The following is a 25,372-nucleotide window of genomic DNA, read 5'->3' as shown; positions in this document are numbered from 1 at the left end:
AGTAGCCTATATTCAGAAATATGTTCATATTAAATACTGAAATAGTCTAAGATCGTTTACTCACCATTACTTCCTGCATAATCAGTTATTCTACTATTTCAATGTACAACTTCTACAGTTAGTGGAAGACGTGCATGACAGGATAAATAAAATAATCAGTCTATTTTCGAGAGTACACTTAATATGACGCAGACCTTCTTCAATCGAGGCAATTAATACCCGATAAAAAGAGCATTATTGTTCACTGGCTTAAAAAAAATCGGTGCTGTATGAGGGGTACACCAGCACGTAGAATACGTAGCACAGCTTCGGGAATGAACTGGACAGTTGAGTTTATGATAAGAAAATAATAAATTGAAGGACATACAATATATTTATTCTTCAGGTGAATCGACATTCCGAAATCAGTCCTAGCTCACAACTAATTCTTCACTATGGTTCACTCAAGGTGTTTCGTACGTGTCTATCCAGGGGTATCAAAATCTATTTTTTATATAGCTGCTTTTGTCAATAGCCTACTCAAATGTTATAGTTAAGTACTTGTTGTTTTAAACAAAATTGTATTGAAGGAATGGAAAACACATTAACAAAATGTTAAACATAAACAGGCTCTTAATTTAACATTTGTTAAGTCAAATTAAACAATGCTTGGAGAAACTGACCAATATTATTACAACCACTGGATAAACATAGAGTACAAAATGAGATCATTATATCATCACTTACTCACTTACTGACTTTTAGGGAACCCGGAGGTTCATTGCCGCCCTCACATAAGCCCGCCATCGATCCCTATCCTGAGCAAAATTAATCCAGTCTCTACCATCATATCCCACCTCCCTTAAATCCATTTTAATATTATCTTCCCATCGACGTCTCGGCCTCCCCAAAGATTTTTTTCCCTCCGGCCTCCCAACTAACACTCTATATGCATTTCTGGATTCGCCCATACGTGCTGCATGCACTGTCCATCTCAAACGTCTGGATTTAATGTTCCTAATTATATAAGGTGAAGAATACAATGCATGCAGTTCTGTATTGTGTAACTTTCTCCATTCTCCTGTAACTTCATCCCTCTTAGCCCCAAATATTTTCCTAAGCACCTTATTTTCAAACACCCTTAACCTATGTTCCTCTCTCAAAGTGAGAGTCCAAGTTTTACAACCATACAGAACAACCGGTAATATAACTGTTTTATAAATTCTAACTTTCAGATTTTTTGACAGCAGACTGGATGATAAAAGCTTCTCAACCGAATAATAACAGGGATTTCCCATATTTATTGTGTGTTTAATTTCCTCCCGAGTATCAATTAGCCTATATTTATCTTATCACTTACAGATAACAAATATCAGGTACCATTCCATCTCATACTGACAGCTTACATTAGTCACCGCTAGGAGAGTTGAATACTAGCATTGTTGCCACTATATTTTTATTGATCTATGTTATCTGTATTTAGGACAAGGTGCAAATACCGAAATATTTCACATTATAAAGAACTTAAAAGCTTAAAATGTAGTAGTAGTAGTAGTAGTAGTAGTAGTAGTAGTAGTAGTAGTAGTAGTAGTAGTAGTAGTAGTAGTAGTTTTATTTTGCCTGGCAGAGTTAAGACCATAAGGTCTTCTCTTCCACTCAACCAGGTTTCAATAATATACATGAAATAAAAAATTAGTAAACACAAAATTATTAAAATACAACCAACAGAACCAGAAAATATATATCATTCAACTGCACCTTTTATAAACGCGATGCATTACTTTTAGAGCAATTCTCATATTTAACTGAACTTTACTTTGCGTCTATTAGAGAGTTTCAAGTCAACGGTGAAGTTGAGCCAGAGTTATTACGAGTATTTCGCGTGACCATTACTCTGGTCGCCGTAACTAATGCATGGATCGCATATCACGGATCTCGCCGACTACTTCTTCGTGCTTGTGAACGGCGGTGGCTGCATGACTGCGGAACCGCTTTCTTGGCAGGTAACATTTCAGCTCTCGAAAAATACCCAGAATATTTATAGGTTGAGTAGATCCCGAACAGCTGTCCTGAAGCTTCTAAACGTTCTTACGTTATGTATAAATTACGATAAGGCTACTCAACTCCTAGCTCAAACTTATTAGCACTGCGGACCCCCTTTCCATAGATCAGTATATTTGCGGACCCTTTCCATGTCTTCAATAGAATTTGGGTAGGTTATATTTTGGGTTAATAGGCTACATATTAAGTGATTGTGAATAGTGATATTTCTGTTATATTTTAGAATATTGAATTAATATTAACTGTAAATTTGAATTAAACAAAACGTAAATAATGTAATATTGTCCTGAAAAAAGAGTAGATGGCCTTCATTAATATATATTATTTTAATGTACCGAAGTACATATGATATTTCCATGCAGATATTCTGCGTCATCATACGATGAAAGAGTAATGGAACTGAGAAAAATTCTCTCCGGCACCGGGATTTGAACCCGGGTTTTCAGCTCTACGTGCTGATGCTTTATCCACTAAGCCACACCGGATACCCATCCCGGTTCGGACAGAATCGTCTCAGTTTAAGTTCCAGCTCTTGGGTTCCCTACATTCATAGACATCTATGACGTAGTGCAGAGGGCGGCCACTAGAGGGAACCCAAGAGTTGGAACTTAAACTGAGACGTTCTGTCCGACACCGGGATGGGTATCCGGTGTGGCTTAGTGGATAAAGCATCAGCACGTAGAGCTGAAAACCCGGGTTCAAATCCCGGTGCCGGAGAGAATTTTTCTCCGTTCCATTACTCTTTCATCGCTTCATTAATATGTTACAGCAGAGTTTATATTAAAAAATAGTAAAGCAAAACAATACTCTGCTTTCAATTGACTCTTTGTATAATATTCTTATATTGAAAAAGAAATCACGTAAATTTTTACAAGTTTCCCTGCTTCAATGAGAATGATGGAACTGGTTCTTTTTGTGCTTAAAAGTCTTTATATTTTAGATCAATGTTAGCAAGCTCCTCTTTGGTGAGATCGTGAGTCTCGATGTTGGTAAAGGGAATTTGAATTCTGAGATCCTTAGAATTAGAAACCGGAAAATAATTCTGAGTTCATCTTCATCCATATTATATGAAGACGTTTATGCTAACAATACATTATTGACTTCACTTCATTGTAATGTCCATGTTTCTACTCTAAAAATGTCACACTCCATAAAAAGCACTTCACTAATCTCTTCCTTAGTTTTTTCAGATGTCCGCAAAAGATAATCCTTTTTCTATTAAAAGCTTCCTTTGCCATGGCTATTTTCCTTTTGACTGAGTCAAAAGTCTTCTTGGCAGCAGCTCATGTTACTGCTTATAGTATTTGATGCTGTCCACTTTTCTACTGCCTCATTTAGAATTCGTACGTTTACTTCGTCTTGTTTGCGTTTATCCTCATCCCAAACTGCTCATAGCTGCCATATTATCTCCAGTAGCATATCCCTTAGCATCGTCTCCTCTTCTGCTAACAACATCATATCACCAGCAAAACTTATAGCCTACACTTTATTCTTCTTCTTTTTTCTATCACTCAACTCCGATGTTCTGAAAACAGTTCACATTCTGCTGAAATTCGGGGCTGTTATGTGATATACAGTATGGTGACTGTTATTGATCTGTATGAGTTGTCTATGAGGTTGAAAAGCTACCCATAGGATTATCATTCATCACATTCTACTACCTTCTGGGGGTTGCATATTTAATGTATCATTATGGACATCTACATGCAGGAAGAATTTCGTCCGCATTTTAGTGCACGCACGCACGCACACACATGGACAAGTTAATGACGGGAAAGTTTTCTCATTGTAATCCACTTTCTTCTCTCATCATCGCAGTAATTTTAATTTTAATATTTTTCATAAAATAAAAAAATTGAAAAATCGTACACTCTCTGATATGTTCCACAAATCTCAGACGTAAACAAATAACAATTCATGATAGGTAGTAATAGACTTGGCTAATTGATTTGGGATAAATTTCATATGGTGAAACTTGGTAGTTTCGCAAACGACAGCTTTTCAGGTATTTTTCAAGAACTAGGACTTACACTCTGCAAGAGTTCACTGAAGTTTAATCCATTCTCTTTTCGCGCTACACTCTAAAATTGTTATGATTTGACCTCCGTGTCTCGGCTTCCTCAGCGGAATATTGGATGCATTTGAAAAATAGGTCAATACAACTTTCCTCCGTATTTCTTCCTAACAAACATTCATTTCATTCAGGGCGATAAAAAATGTGATTTACGAGTACAGATAATATACTAATTTATTCCAGAATACCTTATTAAGTGGCAGATTTATTGCTGCAAAATCCATTAGGTATAATCAAGTTCTCATGTAATGTAACACTTCTTGCAACACAACTTAAATGACTCGCGTCGTTGCCATATGGATTTTCTTGCCTTATAAACGAGTTTCGTACCAAATTTTACACACGTTTTCATAATAGTACTGGGTAAATGGTAAAACACTATAGTATGACTGAGAAGGGAGCCATTAAGGGGACATGATTTATAAAACTTCCACAGTTTTCATCCAAAATTTGTGAAGTTTAAACTACATAAACAGGCCTACAATACAATCATCTGTACAAAATTTGAGGCATTAGGGTTAATAGTTTTGAAATTATATTTTTTATTTAGCCTATTTTAGACGCCATTAAAAAGGCTCCTTGAGCCGATGTTTAAAATTAGTTAGTTCATATTTGCTCATAAGCTTCAAAATAATCATGGGAATAAAAATTAATTAGCTTCTTGAGCTTAGTTTAAATAGAGAGTCACGATACATTTTTAAATTTCGTGAATTTACCAATACAGCATATGTTAATACAAGTGCAATATGAATATGCCCCCAAAGGAACTTAATATTAATAGGCTATTTCATACAAATGCTAATTAAATTTTATTTATAAACATTTAATTGACCCTCTGTGAGAAGTTTCAAACCAATCTGATAATAACCATCGTGCAAGGAACTTTTTTGTGCAATAAACTGTTTAAATTTTAAAGTTGAGGAAACAGCATTAAAAACAAAACAAAACTTTTTCAATTCATTCACGCACCGTATTTAAATCTCAGAGGTAAGACATCTGACTTCATTTGAAGGGTTCAGAGCCATAGTGGGCCAAGCGCCATTTATTAATAACGGAGAAAGCAAGGGTTAAAGTTAAGTGAATACCATAGTTTAATGAAGATTGACATATAATTTACTTTGAATGTGTATACGTTATATTACTAGCTATATGTTTCCATTGAATTATGGTAATAACTTCATTTTAACCCTTGTTTTCTACGGTTTTAGTAAATGGCGCTTGGCCCACTATGGCTCTGAACCCTTCATTTATACGTTGTATGTTTGAAGTAGATACACGTAGGGCTACTTAATTTTGCACAACTTTACACAAAATTCCTGTACGCATATTGTGATTCATTTCTAATATTATTTTGACATCTAACGTCTAATTATATTCGACCTATAACTTATTAATAGAAAAAAATGAAAGGATTTAGTGTCATATGAGAATTAGCTTATTACAATTATTCTGATGTCAGATCTGGATTAAACAGAAAATATCCCGTGGGATTGTACACTAGATGGCAATACTAAACTTTGAGGTGTTAAAATTTAAATTTGTTCTGTTTTTTTTTTTTTGAATGAAAATTTTTGGAACTTAAAATAAAAAAAAAATGTTATAACTTCTACACTATTTTGAATTTTTAAACCAAATAAAAATAATTTTGTTCAGTATTTTCTCCTCTATAAGATGGTACCCATAAATCAGTTTCGTCACAGTGGAAGTTAAGGTCCCATTTCCCATGGTCTGTCACTTTAAAGCAAGTGGTGGTATAGCTCAGTGGTAGAGCATTCATCTGCAGATCGAGAGTTTATCTGTTCAAACCCGAGTGTTTCCTAATTTGTTATAATTACATTTAATTCTTAATTGTTCCATATAGTTCAGTATCAATAAAATAGTTGTTGAAACAGTTTATTTCATTTATGTGCCTTTTTTAAGTAAACATGACGTCGTTTTAAGCGCTATATTGGTTGCGGTTGTGACATCTGGTGGGAAACAATTGACAATCGACGTAAACAGTTGAATGTCAGTGTTAAAAATACTTTTGTGCGAGATCGTGCTTATTTGCTTGTTTTCCGCACAGAACCAATACGATGTAGCCTAAGTGTGAAATACCACATTCAGTATTCCCAACGTAACACACATAACAATTTCCCTCTTCTTACCGCTTAAGCACGACATTCATTTTACTGCTTTAGGCTTTTAACATATTATTTTTAGAGACGTTTAACATAGTAATAATTATAAATTGGAAACTTACCACTGCAATTTCACCTAAATTGCAATGTTAATTATTGTTTTTAAATATTTGCAAAAATTAAGTGAAGTCTACTACTCCACGAAACTTATTGCATTCCTGATACAAGTAACATTAAGGAAGCCGTGAAAAAACCAACAAGATTCCAGATGCAGATGTTATTACTGCAATATGTTATATAAATAATATTGTTAAAATATTAAAATGAAAAATAAATCATTACATAACCTTACCGTTTGTTTTAAGTTCGCATTTATAGACTGGGGGGGAAAAAAAAGACAGACGTATATCACGGCCTGCTGGAGTATAGTAAACACAGAAAACATTTTATAGCAACAATGTTGAAGAAAGATATTTTGGTTTTCCGATGTTGCCGTCATTAAACAGAAACCAACATGGAGATTTCATTGCAACTAATTAGAAATTCGTCTTTCAGGTATGTAATAAACGATCTTCGCACAAAATAATGTACGATACATGAGCGGTATGTTTGTTTTCATGTTCTCGGAAATTAAAAAAGCTCAACTACGTTTCGCTTTTTCAATCTTTTCCTCGACCATGAAAACGTCAACATACCGCTCTTGTAACGTATATTACTATTATCCATGACTGGTAACTGAACAGGTCTTTATTTCACCGTCCTTAGCAACCTAAACAACTGCTTTATTCACAGCGGTCAACTATTTTTTTTAATCACTCTCTCATGACAACCAACACATTAGCAACAATGAAACCTATACCTTCATTCATTTATAACTTCTTCACAAACAACACATTACAAAGAAAAGGTATTGAAGACCTCCCCGAAAAAAAATGTAACATCAAATTAATTGACTTAGGTGGATAAAATAATATTAAACATTCATTTATAACAATAAATTATTACATCCAGTAACTGAATAAACTTGTATCATGATTATTCAAATGGTTCTGCTAGTAAATATAGGCCTAGGCCTAACGAAATATATCCCTCAAATTATTTTCCTTTCTCTTGAAACGTGTATTATATATTTGTTGGTTACATGTTTATTACGGGGAGGTTGCGTTTATTATATACTAGTAATGAATAAAATATTGTATATTGTATGTCTCACGAGAGCAAACAGATTTTGTGCGATCGTTTCACTCGCGGATAAAATCTAATTTTACTATCTTATACTAATTATAAATTACTATTTACTCTTTCTTTTTTGTGGTCAAATTTACTGCAGTTTTCGGTATCGATAGAATTGTTGATAGTGAGATGAATCCGATATTTTCCATGATATAGGCCTACTCTGCATTCTTCTTACTGTTGTAAAAACTTCGGAAAAATTTCTAAAAGAATAATGAATCTAAGCGAAATATGAACACATACCCGAGCGCAGTCTCGAAGCACGAGTCCCGCTCGCTACTCTTGACTACGGCAGTGACAGAACTCTGTTCCGTAACTACAAAAATGGACAAAAACAAACAAAGCAGAGCTTAAGAAGTAGTAATTTTAATGTAAGCACAATTTGAAGAATATGCAATATTTATTTCACCAGGTTTTTAAATAAATGTAAATGCAGTAGAATGATTCAAATACTCTTCAGAGAAATGCAGGCGGTTATAATATGACAATCAAGATGATCCGGGTGTGGGTAGAGTAAATCTGGGTCTTTCTCAATACCTTCATTGCAATATCGGAAGTATAAAAACCAGCTTCCTTTCAACTCTGATAAGAAGAAAGAACATGCTATTAGGTGAGATATGCTAGCAATGCTATTACAATATTAACTAGTACATGGAGGTAACGACTTTCTTTAACATTTGACAATAAAGTTAGGCCTATCTTCAATTTACAAATTTATCAATCTGTATAACGAATCTACAAATTTTAGAAATAATATTTTGGAATATTTTAAATTGAAAACGTATATTTAAATTAATCAGTGGCGTACCTACGCAGAATTTTGTCAAGGGGGGGGGGTTATTATTATATTGTTTGCAATTTACATTAGTGCTATTTTAAATTTTATGTATTATTATTATTATTATTATTATTATTATTATTATTATATTACGTTATATTTGTTAATATTACACTATGTTCTAATAGAACATATTCAAGAATCTTTGAAACGTAATTTTTTTCACAGCCATCCATTTGTAGGCGGATAATTTACAATTAGGGAGAAATGAACACTATTATTAATGGAACTAGCATGCATCATGAATTCATGAGATAGTGATGTTGGTAGTAGTAGTAGTAGTAGTAGTAGTAGTAGTAGTAGTAGTAGTAGTAGTAGTAGTAGTAGTAATAGTAATAGTGGTGATAGTGGCAGTGGTAATATTATCCATCCAGCTCAAAAATAAAACGACCCGAAGGCACGTACTATGATGTTTCATGTTTGGCCGTCTACCACAGTACACCTCTGGGCGTCAAAATATATAGGCAGTCTGAAATCTTACTTACTTATTTACAAATGGCTTTTAGAGAACCCATTCATTGGTTCATTGCCGCCCTCACACAAGCCCGCCATCGGGCCCCTATCCTGAGAAAGTTTAATCCTGTCTCTACCATCATATCTCATCTCCCTCAAATGCATTTTAATATTATCGTCCCACCTACGTCTCGGCCTCCCTAGAGGTCTTTTTCCCTGCAGCCTCCCAACTAACACTCTGTAATTATGCATTTTTGGATTCACCCATACGTGCTACATGCCCTGCCCATTTTAAACGTCTGGATTTAATGTTCCTAATTATATTAGGTGATACTTATAGTCTGATATATATTATATCTTACAGTTTATTTTTTTATTTTAAATAAATAATGTTAAAATCTATGCTAAACATAGTTAGGTATATTTATCTTTTATGTGGCTGAAATTAACCATTTATTTGTGATTATCATAATAAAATTTCTGACGAACACAGGTGAAATTTACGTTTTATCTCATCCTCCTTATGTATAGGATTTAATATTTGCTAGACGTAATGAAATTCTTTAAAGGCCTAACATGACTAAAAATTCCTTCAACAAATTATTTTACAGGTTGAAATAATGGTAACTAAGATGGGTGGGCACAAAGTCCCGTTACCCCTTCTAAATACATCAAATATACAATTATTTACATCCAATTTACACAACTGTATGTCCTAAATTTAAGTGTCTAAAGGGTCAGTACCTCCTTCATAATTCTCCATCGCCTGTTTCGGTGTGACATTCGCCTCAGCATTGCTGCGCAATCTGTTGGAAAGAGCGTCGCACGGCGTCCTTCAATTCATCAATGGTGACGTACCATTCCTGTGCAACAATGCTCTTGATGAAACCCCACAGCGCATTATATGTGAAGGGTGTGCTTCCCTTTAGAGGATCGTTGAACGTATCGGTTAACAAGTGGTAGTCATAGTGGTGGTATTAGTAATGGTAGTAGTTTATTTGAAGATGCCTTCAATTGCGGAAATTATTCAGTTTCAGCATTCAACATGGGCAAGAAATGAACGACGAATCTTGTCTGGAATCCCTTATCAAAGAATGGTTTCTTTTATATTCCGTAAATGTGCTACAAAGGCCTTCCAACTTTACTTCTACCGAAGAAGAGTTCGTGTTAAGGATTTCATTGCCCTTCAAAATACACGGCCTATTTTAGGCAAGCAGAGATTGATTACACGTCTCTTCAATGAATATATAATTTAAGTACGAAGTATTTACTTTGCTTCAAGTAGAATTTCCGTGTTTTCCCTAATCGTTTGTGGATTTTCTGCTAACATATTCACGTCATCCGCATAGACAAGAAGCTGATGCAACCCGTTCAATTCCAAACCCTCTGTGTTATCCTGAACTTTCCTAATGGCATATTCTAGAGCGAAGTTAAAAAGTAGAGGTGACAATGCATCTCCCTGCTTTAGCCCGCAGTGAATTGGAAAAGCATCAGATAGAGACTGACCTATACGGACTCTGCTGTAAGTTTCACTAAGACACATTTTAATTAATCGAACTAGTTTCTTGGGAATACCAAATTCAATAGGAATATCATATAAAGCTTCTCTCTTAACCGAGTCATACGCCTTTTTGAAATCTATGGAGATCTATGGAATCTATGGAAATCTATTGGAGATTTATCCTTCGAAGAGGTGGAAAAATTCAGATATCTTGGAGCAACAGTAACAAATATAAATGACACTCGGGAGGAAATTAAACGCAGAATAAATATGCGAAATGCGTGTTATTATTCGGTTGAGAAGCTTTTGTCATCTAGTCTGCTGTCAAAAAATGTAAAAGTTAAAATTTATAAAACAGTTATATTACCGGTTGTTCTGTATGGTTGTGAAACTTGGACTCTCACTTTGAGAGAGGAACAGAGATTAAGGGTGTTTGAGAATAAGGTTCTTAGGAAAATAGTTGGGGCTAAGAGGGATGAAGTTACAGGAGAATGGAGAAAGTTACACAACGCAGAGCTGTACGCATTGTATTCTTCACCTGACATAATTAGGAACATTAAATCCAGACGTTTGAGATGGGCAGGACATGTAGCACGTATGGGCGAATCCAGAAATGCATATAGAGTGTTAGTTGGGAGGCCGGCGGGAAAAAGACCTTTAGGGAGGCAGACACGTAGATGGGAAGATAATATTAAAATGGATTTGAGGGAGGTGGGATATGATGGTAGAGACTGGATTAATCTTGCTCAGGATAGGGATCAATGGCGGGCTTATGTGAGGGCGGCACTGAACCTCCGGGTTACTTAAAAGCCTTTTGTAAGTAAGTAAGTAACTAAGTAAGTAAGTATTTACCTATCAGTTGGAAATTCTATATCATCTAATCTATGCTATTCAAAAAATCTTTTGGTTACCCGAAACAGTATTTGGAAATCTCTTTCGCCCGTCTTGCTAAGAAATCATCTTCAAATATCAAGTCCATAATTTTATTTTCCTCGCTATAATGAAAATTATTATGGTCGTTACTGCATGATTAATTATTTAAATAACCAAATATTGAGAAATTATCTTGAATGCAGTTCAATGAGAGCTTGAAGAGCAATTTTTGTTGGTGAAATGCATTGTCCCTCTAAGTGTGAATTAAAAGAATTTAAGCAACATTTAAAGTTATCGGCCATTACAGTGAAGGAGTCCTGCGTCACCATTCTGACGGCGAGTGCGAAATCTTCCTTACTGGTGCGGTCGACCTCGTCATGACGCTTAACACGGAACAGGTCATTCCTCCGCCACAGATGGAGTACAGAGAATTGCGGCCCAGATAAGCAGTCTTCTATTTATAAAATGTGTCATGACTGCGTGGGCTGTACATAATATTATACACTAGGGTGTAGGTTGGAAAGTTGAAGACCTTGTCCTCCATCATGGTATCCTCCCGCGCGCGACTCTCTCCAGCAGACGTAGAGCCACGTGTTGCTCTGTAAGCTATACTGTATATGTGATATCGCTTCTAGGAACAAATTAGGATTTGGCCGAATTTATTCATGTAACTTTTACTTTATGAAGAATTAGCAGAAATCTACCGTTTTTATAAATACACTGTACACATTCAAATATTGAGAAACGCATGTGCATTGCCATTAAAATAAGGGATTGTGGGAAAAACGATGAATGTCATAAATCTGTTAAGGTTGATGTCATTATCTAATTCAATGGATCACTACGAAATTTAGTTTTGTTCTTATGAAAACTGGTAAAAAAGGAGAATTACCATCATGAATACAGTAATCCTTTCCTTTATTTTCTATAGAAACAGCAATACATCTTGCAGTTATAGACTGTACCTCTTCATAGAACATCTTGTTATTCATCATCTTTTGCAGTATCCACCTCGCGTCAATGGAATTCCTTGTCGCAAAGTATTAGGGGCTGCAAGACAATAAACACCTTTAAAAACAGCTTAAAAGATAACCTTATTTGCATTTCACTCCAATCATACTGATTTAAACTATAACTGACTACATTGTTACTTCTTTCTTTAGACATCATCCTGATAGTGCTGTATTTTCAAAATTGTCTCATAATAATCTCTTTCTATTATCTAATATCATTTGAAATATATTAACATTCCATGTATTTTAGCTTAATTCTGCTACACAGTTCATTTCAGTGTTTAATTAATAGTTCATAGTATTTTGTTGTTTAATTCGTAAATAACTCTTGTATACATGTAACTCTCATCTAAATCAAATTGTTGAATTCTTTGTAAGTTCATGCATATGTATATAAACTTTTTGCTGGTTGAGTGGAAGAGAAGGCCTTACGGCCTTAACTCTGCCAGCTAAAATAAATCATTATTATTATTATTATTATTATTATTATTATAAATTAGATCATTATCTAATCCTTAATAGAAATGTGACATTCATAGTTTTTTCCGCAAACCGTTCAATGTAATCTTCATTATCATCATCAGTATCATCCAACAGAATTAATTTCTAGAAATAATGCAAATTTATTTATTTCTAAAATCTTTTTGTTTAAAATACAACAACTTTTAACACTACTTTCGTATTTTAAATAAGAAGATCTTTAGAAGTAAATAAATTGTATCATAGTGTAAGAATCATAATTTTACCATTAAAAATTGTATCACATTGAGGAATACAGTCAACCAGTATCACGATGCCAGTCTCAATTGAATGCATAAATAAAAAGAGTTTGTTTAATAAATTACATCTGAAAAAAAACTTAAAAACTAAATTATGTCAACATAGGTAAAACATAATAAATTTCTACAGCTTCACAATATGTAATGAATTAATGTACCGCAGTTTAGAATCGAAAGGAAATCAAAGCATTGTACAAAAATAAAAATATTTTTTATTGCAATTGTTACATTATACACCTGTCCTATATTTAGCCGCTGGCCGACATTGTTAAAGTTCTGGCGGTCATTTTTTAAATAATTCGCGCACCTTCTTAAAACCTATCACGTACACTAAAAATTTTATTTTCTCGAAACTACGTTTTTTATCAATAAAAATCGCCCTAGCGGTTTCCAATTCCTCTAATTTACATTAAATTTTGCAAGATTACTCAGCATGTCCCAAAACACGAAGTTGTGCTTGGAATCAGCTCTTTATTGAAAACTATTCATGACATGAATTTTTAACTATGTACTAAAATTAATGAAAATTATCAAGTAAAAATTATGATTTACATGAAAAATATTTTTCTCATTAAACCAATACTCAAATAAAAAAATCAATGACCAGTTTTCTTAATCATGACATATAAGTCCTTCACAGAAAATTTTAAATCGCAATAACAATTCTGAAGCCGTCAGGGACGTTTTGAATTTATACGTCATAATTTAATGTCATTAAAATAAGTGAAAATTAAAGTCTAAGGATCTAGTGCATGAAACTTGATGAAATATAGTATTATCAATTAAATGCACAGACAGAACAAATCTACCAAATTTGAAAGCACTTGATCAAAAACATTACAAGTTTCAAACCTCAGTCCCATTATGCCTTAAGTGTGAGTATTGAGTAGTATACAACATTATTGGAAGACAGCGAAAACAGATTTAGAATTTTGTTTCGTGTCAATGTCATAATCATTTTATTACTCACTTACTTACTTACAAATGGTTTTTAGAGAACCTGGTGGTTCATTCCCGCCCTCACATAAGCACGTCATCGGTTCCTATCAGAATCACCAATATTTCCATTCCTCAAAACATGTGCCTTTCCTCCTGACATATACATACGAGCATAAACATACATACATAAATACATACATAGTACCTGTTCGCAATGGATGTGCATGAAAAACTATATACAGTAGTGATTCGTCTTTTTTATTCAGCGAGAAAACTTATTGCTGGATTCAAGCTTAGATGAACGAACACAAACAACTATTAGATTGTCCTTGGCATTAAAATGTTAAGTGCAATATTTCACCAGACTAAGCCTTGTAGCCTTGTGTTTCTTTTTCTTTCATTCTTTTTTCTCTCTCCTCTATGAAGAACCTTATACAGCTGCCTACAGGAAAGCATTCAGTACCTCGTAGTAAAAAATGTAGAGTTTTCATAAGGGCTACCATCAAGTTTAAAAAGTGACAGGGGATTCATAGGATCCTTGTATTTGCGTGAAAAGTTTATTCTTTCGGTTGAGTGTTATTGTAATATTTGGAATTTTAACGTTTTGATTCTCATTTACAAGGACTGTGAATGTGATTGAGAGTGAAAAAAATGTAATGCATTTTATTTGTTGTATTATTAATGATTATTTTACCTTTATTCCTTAATTGGATTTATATTATTATATTATATTATATATTATATTATATTATATGCTCGACCAAGCCGAAATGTAGTAATTATACATCTAGTAGCAGTCCTTTAATGCATGTCATTAAAGTACACCTACTCATTAAAGTTCAGGTGTTCAGCCAATGACAAGTCAGCTTTGTACCGTTATATCGATTATTCTCGGATATGCAATCGAAAGACAATCAGCGAAAAGTCACGGAGGCTGGAAATCAAATACTGTCGCACAAGGTTATGTTCTGTTACTATAATCATTAGCGTTAATTGCAAATAATATTCAAATAAATTCAATTTGTCATCTCGTTTTTCAATTCTAAATCAATTTCCAGGTTATATCAGAGTAATCTTCATCTTATTCTCTGCCAAGGTCAATGACATTAGGCTTCGGAAAAAATCAATACTTTCGCGTCTGCGCACATCTCACAATTCAGGTCAGTTCGCACATAACCATAAGAAGAACTAATTTTAAATAATTTCAAGTTAGAAATATGGTCGAGCATAAAAAGTCGTATGAAACTTGACTATAATGGTAATTAAGAAGCTCGTATGAAAATTATGAAACACGCTTGCGCTCGTTTCATAAACAATCATACTTGCGTCTTAATTACTATCATTATAGGCTCGTTGCATAATGTACTAATATTATATTATATTATATTATATTATATTATATTATATTATATTATATTATATTATATTATATTATATTATATTATATTAAATCTGTACAATGAATGTACTGTGGAATTAGTGTATTACTTCTCAATGATCCGTTGCTACGTAAATGACGTCATAACGAGTGTGACTGAACTCATTGCTGTTGCTAAGCAACTGACGGCAGATGCTGAAATTTTCGTAACGTTTTATTCATTTGACACTCGAGTATAACGTTACACGTTAAAAATTAAATTATAACTTCATGCATAACAAAACAATTGATATTTTAGACATTTTTAATCGAAAGTCTAGGACAAAAATAATTATAGGATATATTCTCTGCGTTTATGCCTATTGATTTGCGATTCTGAATTCCATTTATACGTAGCTTTTAGTTCCCACAATGTCTTTTTCTTCATTTCTGATTCCAGACGTTGGCGCCAATTCCGGGCACTCTTATTGATTACTTGTCCCATGGGATGTATTTCACCCTCGGGATCTCATGGTTTGGGTGTTCCAGGGATATTGTACAGTCCAGAGTTTCTGTTGTTTTCAGTACTAGTAAATTGCGGGGAAAATCTTGAAATTACGTCCATCGATGTTGCTAATTTGGTAATATAGCAAGCTAAACATGCAGTGGGCTAAGGTTCGATTTCATTCTCTGTTACTTGTATTAATGGGATCTGTGATTTGCAAACTTTTATATACACTATATGTAATAAAAACGAAGTCAAATATTTTTATAATTATTTTTGAAAATGGAATATACAGAGTGAACCGTAAGTAATGTCATTAATTTCAGAGAGAGATATTTCAAACAAAAATTTTTAATACAAATTTGCTAATTTTTCTTCCCTTCAAGATAAAAATTGTTTTATATGAAACATTTCATAGCGCGTTTTGGAAAAGCTATTGATTTAACCCCAATATACTCAGTGAATTCAAGAGAGCACGAAATTATGATAATAAATGATGGAAATAATTTTAGTTTTGTCCTTCAAATGTGCAGAAATTTGATCGGAACAAATGTAACATTGTAAAATGTCTTTCCAGACCGAAAAGTTATATCTGTTCTGATCAAGCTTCTGATTCCTTCAATCATTTGTTACCATAACACACTGATCTCTTAAATTTACATGACATATTGGGAATTAAATCAATGGTTTTCCTAAAACACGCTATGAAATGTTTCATGTAAAATAATTTTTATTTCGAAAGGAAAGTAAAAATAAGCAAAATTGTATTTAATTCTTTGTTGGAAATATCTCAAAGAATAATCACCTAAAATTCATTACTTTACTTACGGTTCACCCTACATATATTGAATTTAGAGAAAAATTTTATCTTGAATTTTAATCAAAAATTCACAATGGTTTTAGAACATGAGCAAGAGAAAATTTGTAAAATTCAAGATCTAAAGATACAAACCAAGCAATTTAGGTACAAATATCTCTGAAAATATTAAACCAAAAGACTTACAAGACCTGTGGAGTAACGGCTAGCGCGTCTGCCCGCGAAACCAGGTGGCCCGGGTTCGATTCCCGGTCGGGGCAAGTTACCTGGTTGAGGTTTTTTCCGTGTTTTTCCCTCAATTCAATATTAGCAAATGCTGGGTAACTATCGGTGCTGGACCCCGGATCATTTCACCGGTATTATTACCTTCATCTCATTCAGACGCTAAATAACCTAAGATGTTGATAAAGCGTCGTAAAATAACCTACTTAAATAATAAAAAAAGACTTACAACTTCAGAAGCAAGACATGCATGTTTCTATATATTCCTCAAAACTTGGTTGGGTCTGTTATGTATTAGATAATTTAATGTACTAAAATTAATAATATACACTAAGCTTGCTTAGCTTATTTTCATTTCATTATAAAATATGGTTTAATTTTTTTAGGCAAATAATCGAAGAACAAAAATGTTCTTATTTCACAAAAGTCAGGTAGCCTACATATAAAAAGACTTGTAAATTTTTGTAAAAATACCAGATACTGACATTCCTTGCAAATAACTTACATAAGCTTATATCCCCTAATGATGTTCTACATAGACAATGAAGGTAAATTATAAAAAAAAATAATTAAATTAACAGTATCAATGTAATACATAAAGATGATCTTAAGCCATCAGCTTCCCTAACGTGTTTCGTTCTACACTAAATAAAATCAATAATTGACAACAAAAATAAATCTAATTTTGATCTCAAAAAATATCTAGGTTCGCTCCACTATGTAGTCTACTTCCTAAATGTAATTTGAAGTAGCTTGAGCGGCGTATCCTCGGTGCAGCGTTGCCATTCTCTCAGTTTTATTGAAATCTCACATTTTCCTTTAATGAATAATAGGTATATTTCTTCGGAAAATCGTGAGGAACTTTTGATGTGTAGCGTCTATATTGGACCTACACTAATAGAAAAGATAAAAAAAAGTTGTAGAACGGAAATTTAACTTCGGTTGTCATAGAAGTGTTTATGTCATATCCGATAAAATGACAATATGTCCGAGTCCATTCCTATACACAGATGGAGTCCGCATACACACAATAACCTATTTGAAAGAGTTTATTATAAGATATGGGGGATCAGAATAATGTATTATAAAAATAATGTTATTCAGTTGTGCTTTGATGAGGACACGAAGCATACGCGTGCTCAATACATGTGTAACTATAGAAAGTTAATACAAGCTTTGCATTACTTATAACAAAAGCCTACATATAGGTGGATACATAACAAAAATAATAATACTCGGTTACCATTTCTGACTGTGAAACGAGCGGGCCCGGGTTCAAATCCCGGTTGGAAAATTTTTTTGGGGTTTTCCCTTCAACCCATTAAGAGCAAATGCTGAGTAAATTTCGGCCCTGGACCCCGGTCTCATTTCGCTGGCATTATCACTTTCACATTCAGACGCTAGATAACCATAACAGTTAAATAAAGCTCCATAAAACAAACCAAAAAATAACAAAATTTAAGGGATGTTTTCATGAGCTTGTAAACAGTAAGTTATATCCTTTAATTGTTAATAATTATCTGTGGCTCAAAAACAATTGTTTAGGTATACTTATCCTCTTGATAGTACACTTAATAATAATGCATTATTATTGTTATTGTTATTATTATTATTATTATTATTATTATTATTATTATTATTATTGGATGATTCCATGTAAGAGAGAGAGAGAGACTCCGGAAGAAGATAGCTCCCCTATATCAAGGGGTACCGTTTGGTATATATATATATATATATATATATATATATATATATATATATAGACACACACACACACAAGAAAAAGGAGCATCTTCTCCGGACCTCTGGAAAAATAACTAAGGAAGAGACTAGTGAAGTGCTTTGTATGAAGTGTGAGATTGTATGGGGCAGAAACATGGACATTATGACAAAGTGAAGAGTGTTGGAAAGAGTCGGTGAAGAAAAAATGATGCTGAAACTGATTAGGAAGAGGAAAAGGAATTGGTTGGGTCACTGGTTGAGAAGAAACTGCCTGATAAAAGATGCACTAGAAGGAATGGTGAACGGGAGACAAAGAGTAAGGCAGAAAATATGATTGAAGGAAGCTGAGTTTGCAGTGAAAGACCTGCCCTTTGGCAGAATGAATGAATGAATGAATGAATGAATGAATGAATGAATGAATGAATGAATGAATGAATGAATGAATGAATTTATATACAGTATGTAGTTATGCTTTTTGGCAGCCATCTCTAAAACCAAACAATTTATTCATTTGTAAAACTGTAAAAATGGTGATTTTCAATTAACAAAGAAGAATAAACATTGTGTAGATATATTCTGAAGATTTTATGTATCAATATGAAATCTATGGAAAAAATTTACATAAAATTTTTAAGCAACAATCTACGATAATTTCGTAATCACCTCCCAGGAATTTTAGGTGTATGGTAGTCTATTTTTATTTCAGATATTCGAAGCAGGGTTCATAATGCCTCTTCCTTCACGATCTACTTCTTTGTATCATTTTTTCAAAACGTATTGTTGGGTCAATAACAAAGGGTTTGATTTTGACCATTCGGAAAATTGTGACGCCCCTCTACAGCGTTCTGGTAAGTTTTTCCATAACTCAAACTGCTGGTTCCGCAATTTTTCCGAAGAATCCGCACGTTAGTCTGTTCATCAGGAGTGAAGCCAAGACTTCTTAAACTGCAAGCAACTGCAACTTAATTTCCGTTCATTAGACATACTTAAATCTTACAGCAAATTGCATTTATTTATCCTAATTCCTGTTTAAACTTTGCACTCGATCATAGGGATTTCCTCAAATACTCTGTCACTTTTTTTCTAAGTACACTGCTATTGGTATGATTTAGTACTTTAGTTTACTATCCGTGAGTAGGATCATATGATTGTACAGGCTTACACGATACCAAATTATCTAAAATATACTATCCAGATCGTAGGGTTGGCTACACTGTAACAGGCCAAGTTTCACGAAATGGGGATACCAGCTGGAGTAGTGTGTCCTTGCTTGATACCGGAATATCAGGATAATTATGTCGTCATATTTCAACAGCATGATATATGATTCACACACTTTAATTACGCCTCTAGCAAAGACATCATCTGATCACGCAGATGAGCCGTCCTTGGTGGTGTAGCGGGTATCATGTTAGCTGTTGTAACAGGTTCGCGGGTTCAAGCCCGGTCGAGATCAATGCATTTTAAAAGGCAATAAATTCTTACGATGTCTGTCTCTGGAAGAGAAGTCAATTATTTCCGCGAAGTAAGCATTTCAAATTTTGTACTATTTGGGACATCAGAACCCCCGTACAGGCTATTCCATCTCAAATCGACCGAAATATAGAGAAAATTGACCTTGCAATTGTTAAATACAATGAAACTTTTCCTGTACGTAGAAAACTGTGACATAATGCTTTGTGCAAAGTTTGAGGCATCAGAACTTCATAGTGTTTAAATTAATAATATTTAAATTTATCGTATTTTTATAAAATTAGCAACTTTAAACTGTTGTGGCTCCGAAACCCTTTGACCCAATGTTCAAAATCATGGTTTATTTTGATGCTGAGAAGTTAAAGTTTATATTAACATGTAAACAGTTTTTCCTACTTTTTATGGAAATGGAGAAATTTAGATTTTCCTTCATTAAGACGCCATTGCCCACGAAAAAATATTTTTAAAATATATGGTTAGATTCCGCATTGAAAGTACAAATAAACACATATTTTTTACTGGTGGTACGTTGATAAGAAAGTATTGAAAGTATCAAAAAAAAAGAAAATAAATAATACGCGCGTGAACTAACCAGCTGACTGTGAGGCGGGTGATAGCCGAGGGAAGCAAGGCCAGTAGACATAAACACGTGATGTGTCGTCTAGCAGTCATGGCTGTGCTAACTTTATCACAGGTTTTGATAAACATAGGAGTAAAATGACGCCCAACGCTCGCTTATCTTCAGCTCTCGGCCAGTGCGTGCGGTACTGCGCCGTTCAAGTCTAGGCGTGTGAAAATAATCTATTTAATACCCTCGAAACTTAATGCCGAGCCACTAAGCAATCAATGCCAAATCTCTCTTAATAATGCAAGGTTTTTTCTCAATATTTTTTTACATTTTTACAAATGGCCACAAAGCCTAAAAGCAAGTAAAATCAGATTATCTGTCTCTCTGTGTACAATAAAAATAAGGATTACTTCTTCACATAACCTACCAAATGTCAGCTTCAAAATGAGCTCTCGTTCAATGTTCTGCAGTAAATGGTTCCAGAGTTCTGAGCGCTGAAAGAGGCTTGTTTTTATAAAATACGCTAAATTTGTCGCTCAATAATACGAAAACCGTTTGACTTTCGATAGTATATTTTTGAAAATGCACTTCCCTCAGCACCTTGTACAGTATAAGTAGGGAAAAAATTGGAGTATAAAAAAAATGCGAGGTTTTTTACCGATCGATTTCATATGGAATAGCCCGTACGTTCCCCGTCACCCGCACTCAGAGGAAGAACGTGGCTCTCCGTCAAAAATTGGTGAGCTACGATAGATGGAGAATTTCAGTTAAAGAAATGTCGATTGATAACACTTGCGAGGACTGAGCAATGACCGCATGCATCCGTACTCGACTGTCTCTTGCCACTAGCGTTGCCATAGCGCCATGAGTTTCAGTCTGGGCTATCAACTTTAAGGCAATCGGCTTTAATAAAATGAGCATTTTGCCTATAGAAATTTCTGCTTTGACTTTTCCATTTATTAACACATGATTTATTTAATTCTTTAGCATTTATGTGTTGGTGTGGAAATTCATATTATCGAAACAGCAAGTTTAATATTGCGGGACCAGGTGGCCCGGGTTCGATTCCCGGTCGGGGAAAGTTACCTGGTTGAGGTTTTTTCCGGGGTTTTCCCTCAACCCAATATGACCATATGCTGGGTAACTTTCGGTGCTGGAACCCGGACTCATTTCACCGGCATTATCACTTTCATCTCATTCGGACGCTAAATAACCTAAGATGTTGATAAAGCGTCGTAAAATAACCTACTAAAAAAATATTGCTGGTAAACTTGCTGCTCTATCTAATCTAATTTCATACGTTTCTTTAATAACAGCTATCTACTCGTTAAATTTTGATACTGAGAATTGTTGTATTTGTTATTTAAACTTTTAGAAGTCAAGTGTAATATATAAAATTTGTTTTTAGTTGTACTGTCATAAGTAATGGTAGCAACTTTTTTCTACTTTTATCGTAACTGGATTGGATCCAGCGATTAAAATATGAATCGATGCCGTGCATAAAATAATATTTTATTAATATGTAAGGCCCAATGGAACAACTATGTAATAAGAGTGTGAGTGGTACAGAAAACGATGACCTCGAGAAATCCTGGAACAGAAAACATTCAGCACCGCCCGTTCAAGGAGATATAGGCTAGTGTGTAATTACCGTCTATATTACTGTATTCACAATAAAATATATAATATACTCTTACATCATACCGTGAACTAAATCCACCCGAGGTACGGTATTAACATTTCCTATTTTTCGCTATGCATAATTTATATTGCATATAAATCCATGGCACTACAGCCCATGGAGAACCAAGCCCGACCAGCCGGCTGCTGGCCTCATGTCCCCATGCCGAAGCAGAGGTGGACGATCATCTAACCAGAATGGAGGTATCGTGTGATTAGCACGATGATCCTCCCAGCCGTTATAGCTGGTTTGCGAAACCGGATTTTCGCTACCTATCGTAGCTCCCCAAGTGCATCACGATGCTAGATGTGCACTGGTCCCATACACTGGTCGAAATTTCATGAGAAAATTTCTTCCCCCATGAGGACTCGAACCAGCGCGCAATCCGTAACACGAGTCCTAGGCGGCATGCCACGGTGCGGGACATATTGCATATAGCCAAGAGAAATAATAAGACAACACAATTTTTTTGTACAAATGCACGCTTTTCTATATATTTGAAAATTATTTTTCGAATCTACAAGAAAACGCTTAGAACAAAGCACTGCGTTGAATCAGTTACCACTATAGTGATAAATGGAAATTACATACAAATTTAATTCAATAAATGATGTTCAACTGTTGTACAATATTCTTAACTTTCGAACTATAGTACTTATGTATGTAAGTTATGTATGAATGAAGCGTCCAATTACAAAACTGTCTAAATCCATTTTTTAAAAAATGGAGATAATGGCGGTTTCATCTTCTACCTAAATGTTTCTAGCAATTTTCTAATGAATGTTGTGCCTAAATTCCCTCTTTCCTTCCATAAATTAGCTTCAAATATGACGAACACTGCAAACAATTGGGAAAAAAGTTATCAGTTTTTGGCATTTCCTGAAAATTATTACGAATGGATGTAGACAGTTTTGGAATTGGAGGCTTCGTATGTATGTATGTATGTATGTATGTATGTATGTATGTATGTATGTATGTATGTATGTATGTATGTATGTATGTATGTATGTATGTATGTATGTATGTGTGCATGTATGTATGTATGTATGTATGTATGCATGCATGTATGCATGTATGTTGTATGTATGTATGTATGTATGTATGTATGTATGTATGTATGTATGTATGTATGTATGGTGTCGTGCATTTCAGACGCTATGTTCTGTTCAAGTTTGTCGAGTATGGCGAAGTTCGATATTCGCCGATGTTCGCTCTACAGAAGGAGGCTGTAGTGTTTGTCTCACCTTGTTATAAAAATATTATTCCCACCTCTTCATGTTTTAACTGCTTAAGGATTTTAGCACATATCTTGTGATTAGTTTTTTTTCTGAAATAAGACGAAGTTTGTATTGTATTGGTTGCCTCTCTCATGTTTGAACATTGCAGGACACTAGTATGTATGTGTGTATACATTGTCCTATAACTAATACTAATTAAAAATATGTTTCCTTGTCCTGTAACTAATCGTAATTTATAACATATTTTGTTAGAAGTACAAATAAAAATTACACGTTGTGACCCCAAAACTCGCTCAGTCCATTCGGACATTTTCATTATTTATACATAGGCTATAGATGACTTTTTGGACCTCTATCATTATATTTTAAGCTTCTTTTCTTCCAAAACAACGTCAATTCATGGCTAAATGTTTGTGTTACTGTGCATGTCAGTTGAAAACTCGCTCAGTCCATAAACCGGTGGATAAAAAATGAGCCCAGTCCTTACATAAAAATGGACTTAACGCGTTTTGGGATCACACTCTTCAATTAAGTTTCACAGCACTATGTATGGTTTAAGGTGCAATTCAACGATCCCCGTGTTCCTAACTCGCAAACAAATTCCAAGGCAACTGTTTCTTCCAACTTCTACGTACAATGCAGCTATCGCACGTCTTGTACGGAAGTGAACATCTTAAACAGATTGAGGATCTCAACACCCGCAGTAGATACTGTTGATGTGGGAGGCTAATGTCTGGCAATTGTTTCAGGAAACGTGGAGATCTACCACATGGGGAAGTGGGGGAGTGTGTGCGACGACGAGTGGGACATGCGGGAGGCGTCGGTGGTCTGCCGTCAGCTGGGATACGAGAGGCCCTACCGAGTCACTCACAGCTCCATGTTCGGGCCGGCCAGAAGTGAGTTCCAGCTATATCATGTCTGCACAATCGTTCAAATATATCGAGCAGTCTCCATTTTCGATCTGATAATCCACAATCATGTTTGAATTTGTTTCCGGAAGTGGATTCTTATACACGATTAGTAATTAATAGCGCTCGGATTTCTATGGCATGTCATATTTTTAGCCTTGTCTTTTTTACAAACTTAAACACATTTCTAGCTTTTCTGAACAGGATGACACGGTTTTTATTGGTCATATAAATGAATATTTTACTATATTTTAGAATGAAGTCATATTTGTCCAGAAAATGGTAGAAAACATTAGTTTGGTCATTACTAGGGGGCGGATGTTGATGAAAAGTCATCTTCTTATTTTTCACATTAGGACGATGCCTATTAATATAGAAATCCTTTGTATGTTAATATCAATGTAAAGAAGTAATTTCTTATATTGCATTCTTTTTTGCATTTTCGACGGTTTTGAACTAATAGGTCGTTTTTATATTTTTTCGCCATTTTTTGGTCATACTTTGAAGAACTTTTAGGTCATTTGCAATACCTTTTTCTTTCTTCTTTACCGATAGGGCTGTTAAATCATTTTCCAACCAGTCGACCTGGTTGGCAAGTTGGTATAGCGCTGGCCTTCTATGCCCAAGGTTGCGGGTTCGATTCCGGGCCAGGTCGATGGCATTTAAGTGTGCTTAAATGCGACAGGCTCATGTCAGTAGATTTACTGGCATGTAAAAGAACTCCTGTGGGACAAAATTCCGGCACATCCGGCGACGCTGATATAACCTCTGCAGTTGCGAGCGTCGTTAAATAAAACATAACATTTAACATTTTCTAACCAATAGGTCAGTAGTAATTACCTACTGAATAAGTGAATAACAGTGAAGTTTGAGTTTTATAGTTTGGAACAGACTGTAAAGTCCATCCCATATTCCACTGAAGGCTTCACTTCACATAACGGAAGTAATATAAAATGCTTGACAGCAGCTTAGTTTAAGTGAGGATTTTGACCGCTACTGTTATTTTGTCGGTACGAGG

General features: G+C 34.5%; 1 protein-coding gene across 1 annotated transcript in view; it reads left to right on the top strand.

Moving 5' to 3' along the window:
• Nucleotides 1–25,372, top strand: part of Loxl2 (Lysyl oxidase-like 2) — a 115,921-nt gene that overhangs the window by 28,276 nt on the left and 62,273 nt on the right. The window contains exon 2 of the mRNA XM_069823234.1: nucleotides 24,196–24,342. Coding sequence (XP_069679335.1) covers nucleotides 24,196–24,342 — 147 coding nt within the window. The remainder of the gene's footprint in view (nucleotides 1–24,195; nucleotides 24,343–25,372) is intronic.

The sequence above is a fragment of the Periplaneta americana genome, chromosome 4, assembly GCF_040183065.1.
Source record: "Periplaneta americana isolate PAMFEO1 chromosome 4, P.americana_PAMFEO1_priV1, whole genome shotgun sequence".
Taxonomy (NCBI): domain Eukaryota; kingdom Metazoa; phylum Arthropoda; class Insecta; order Blattodea; family Blattidae; genus Periplaneta; species Periplaneta americana.
The sequence above is the reverse complement of the archived record's forward strand: the minus strand, read 5'-3'. Positions and strand labels throughout refer to the sequence as shown.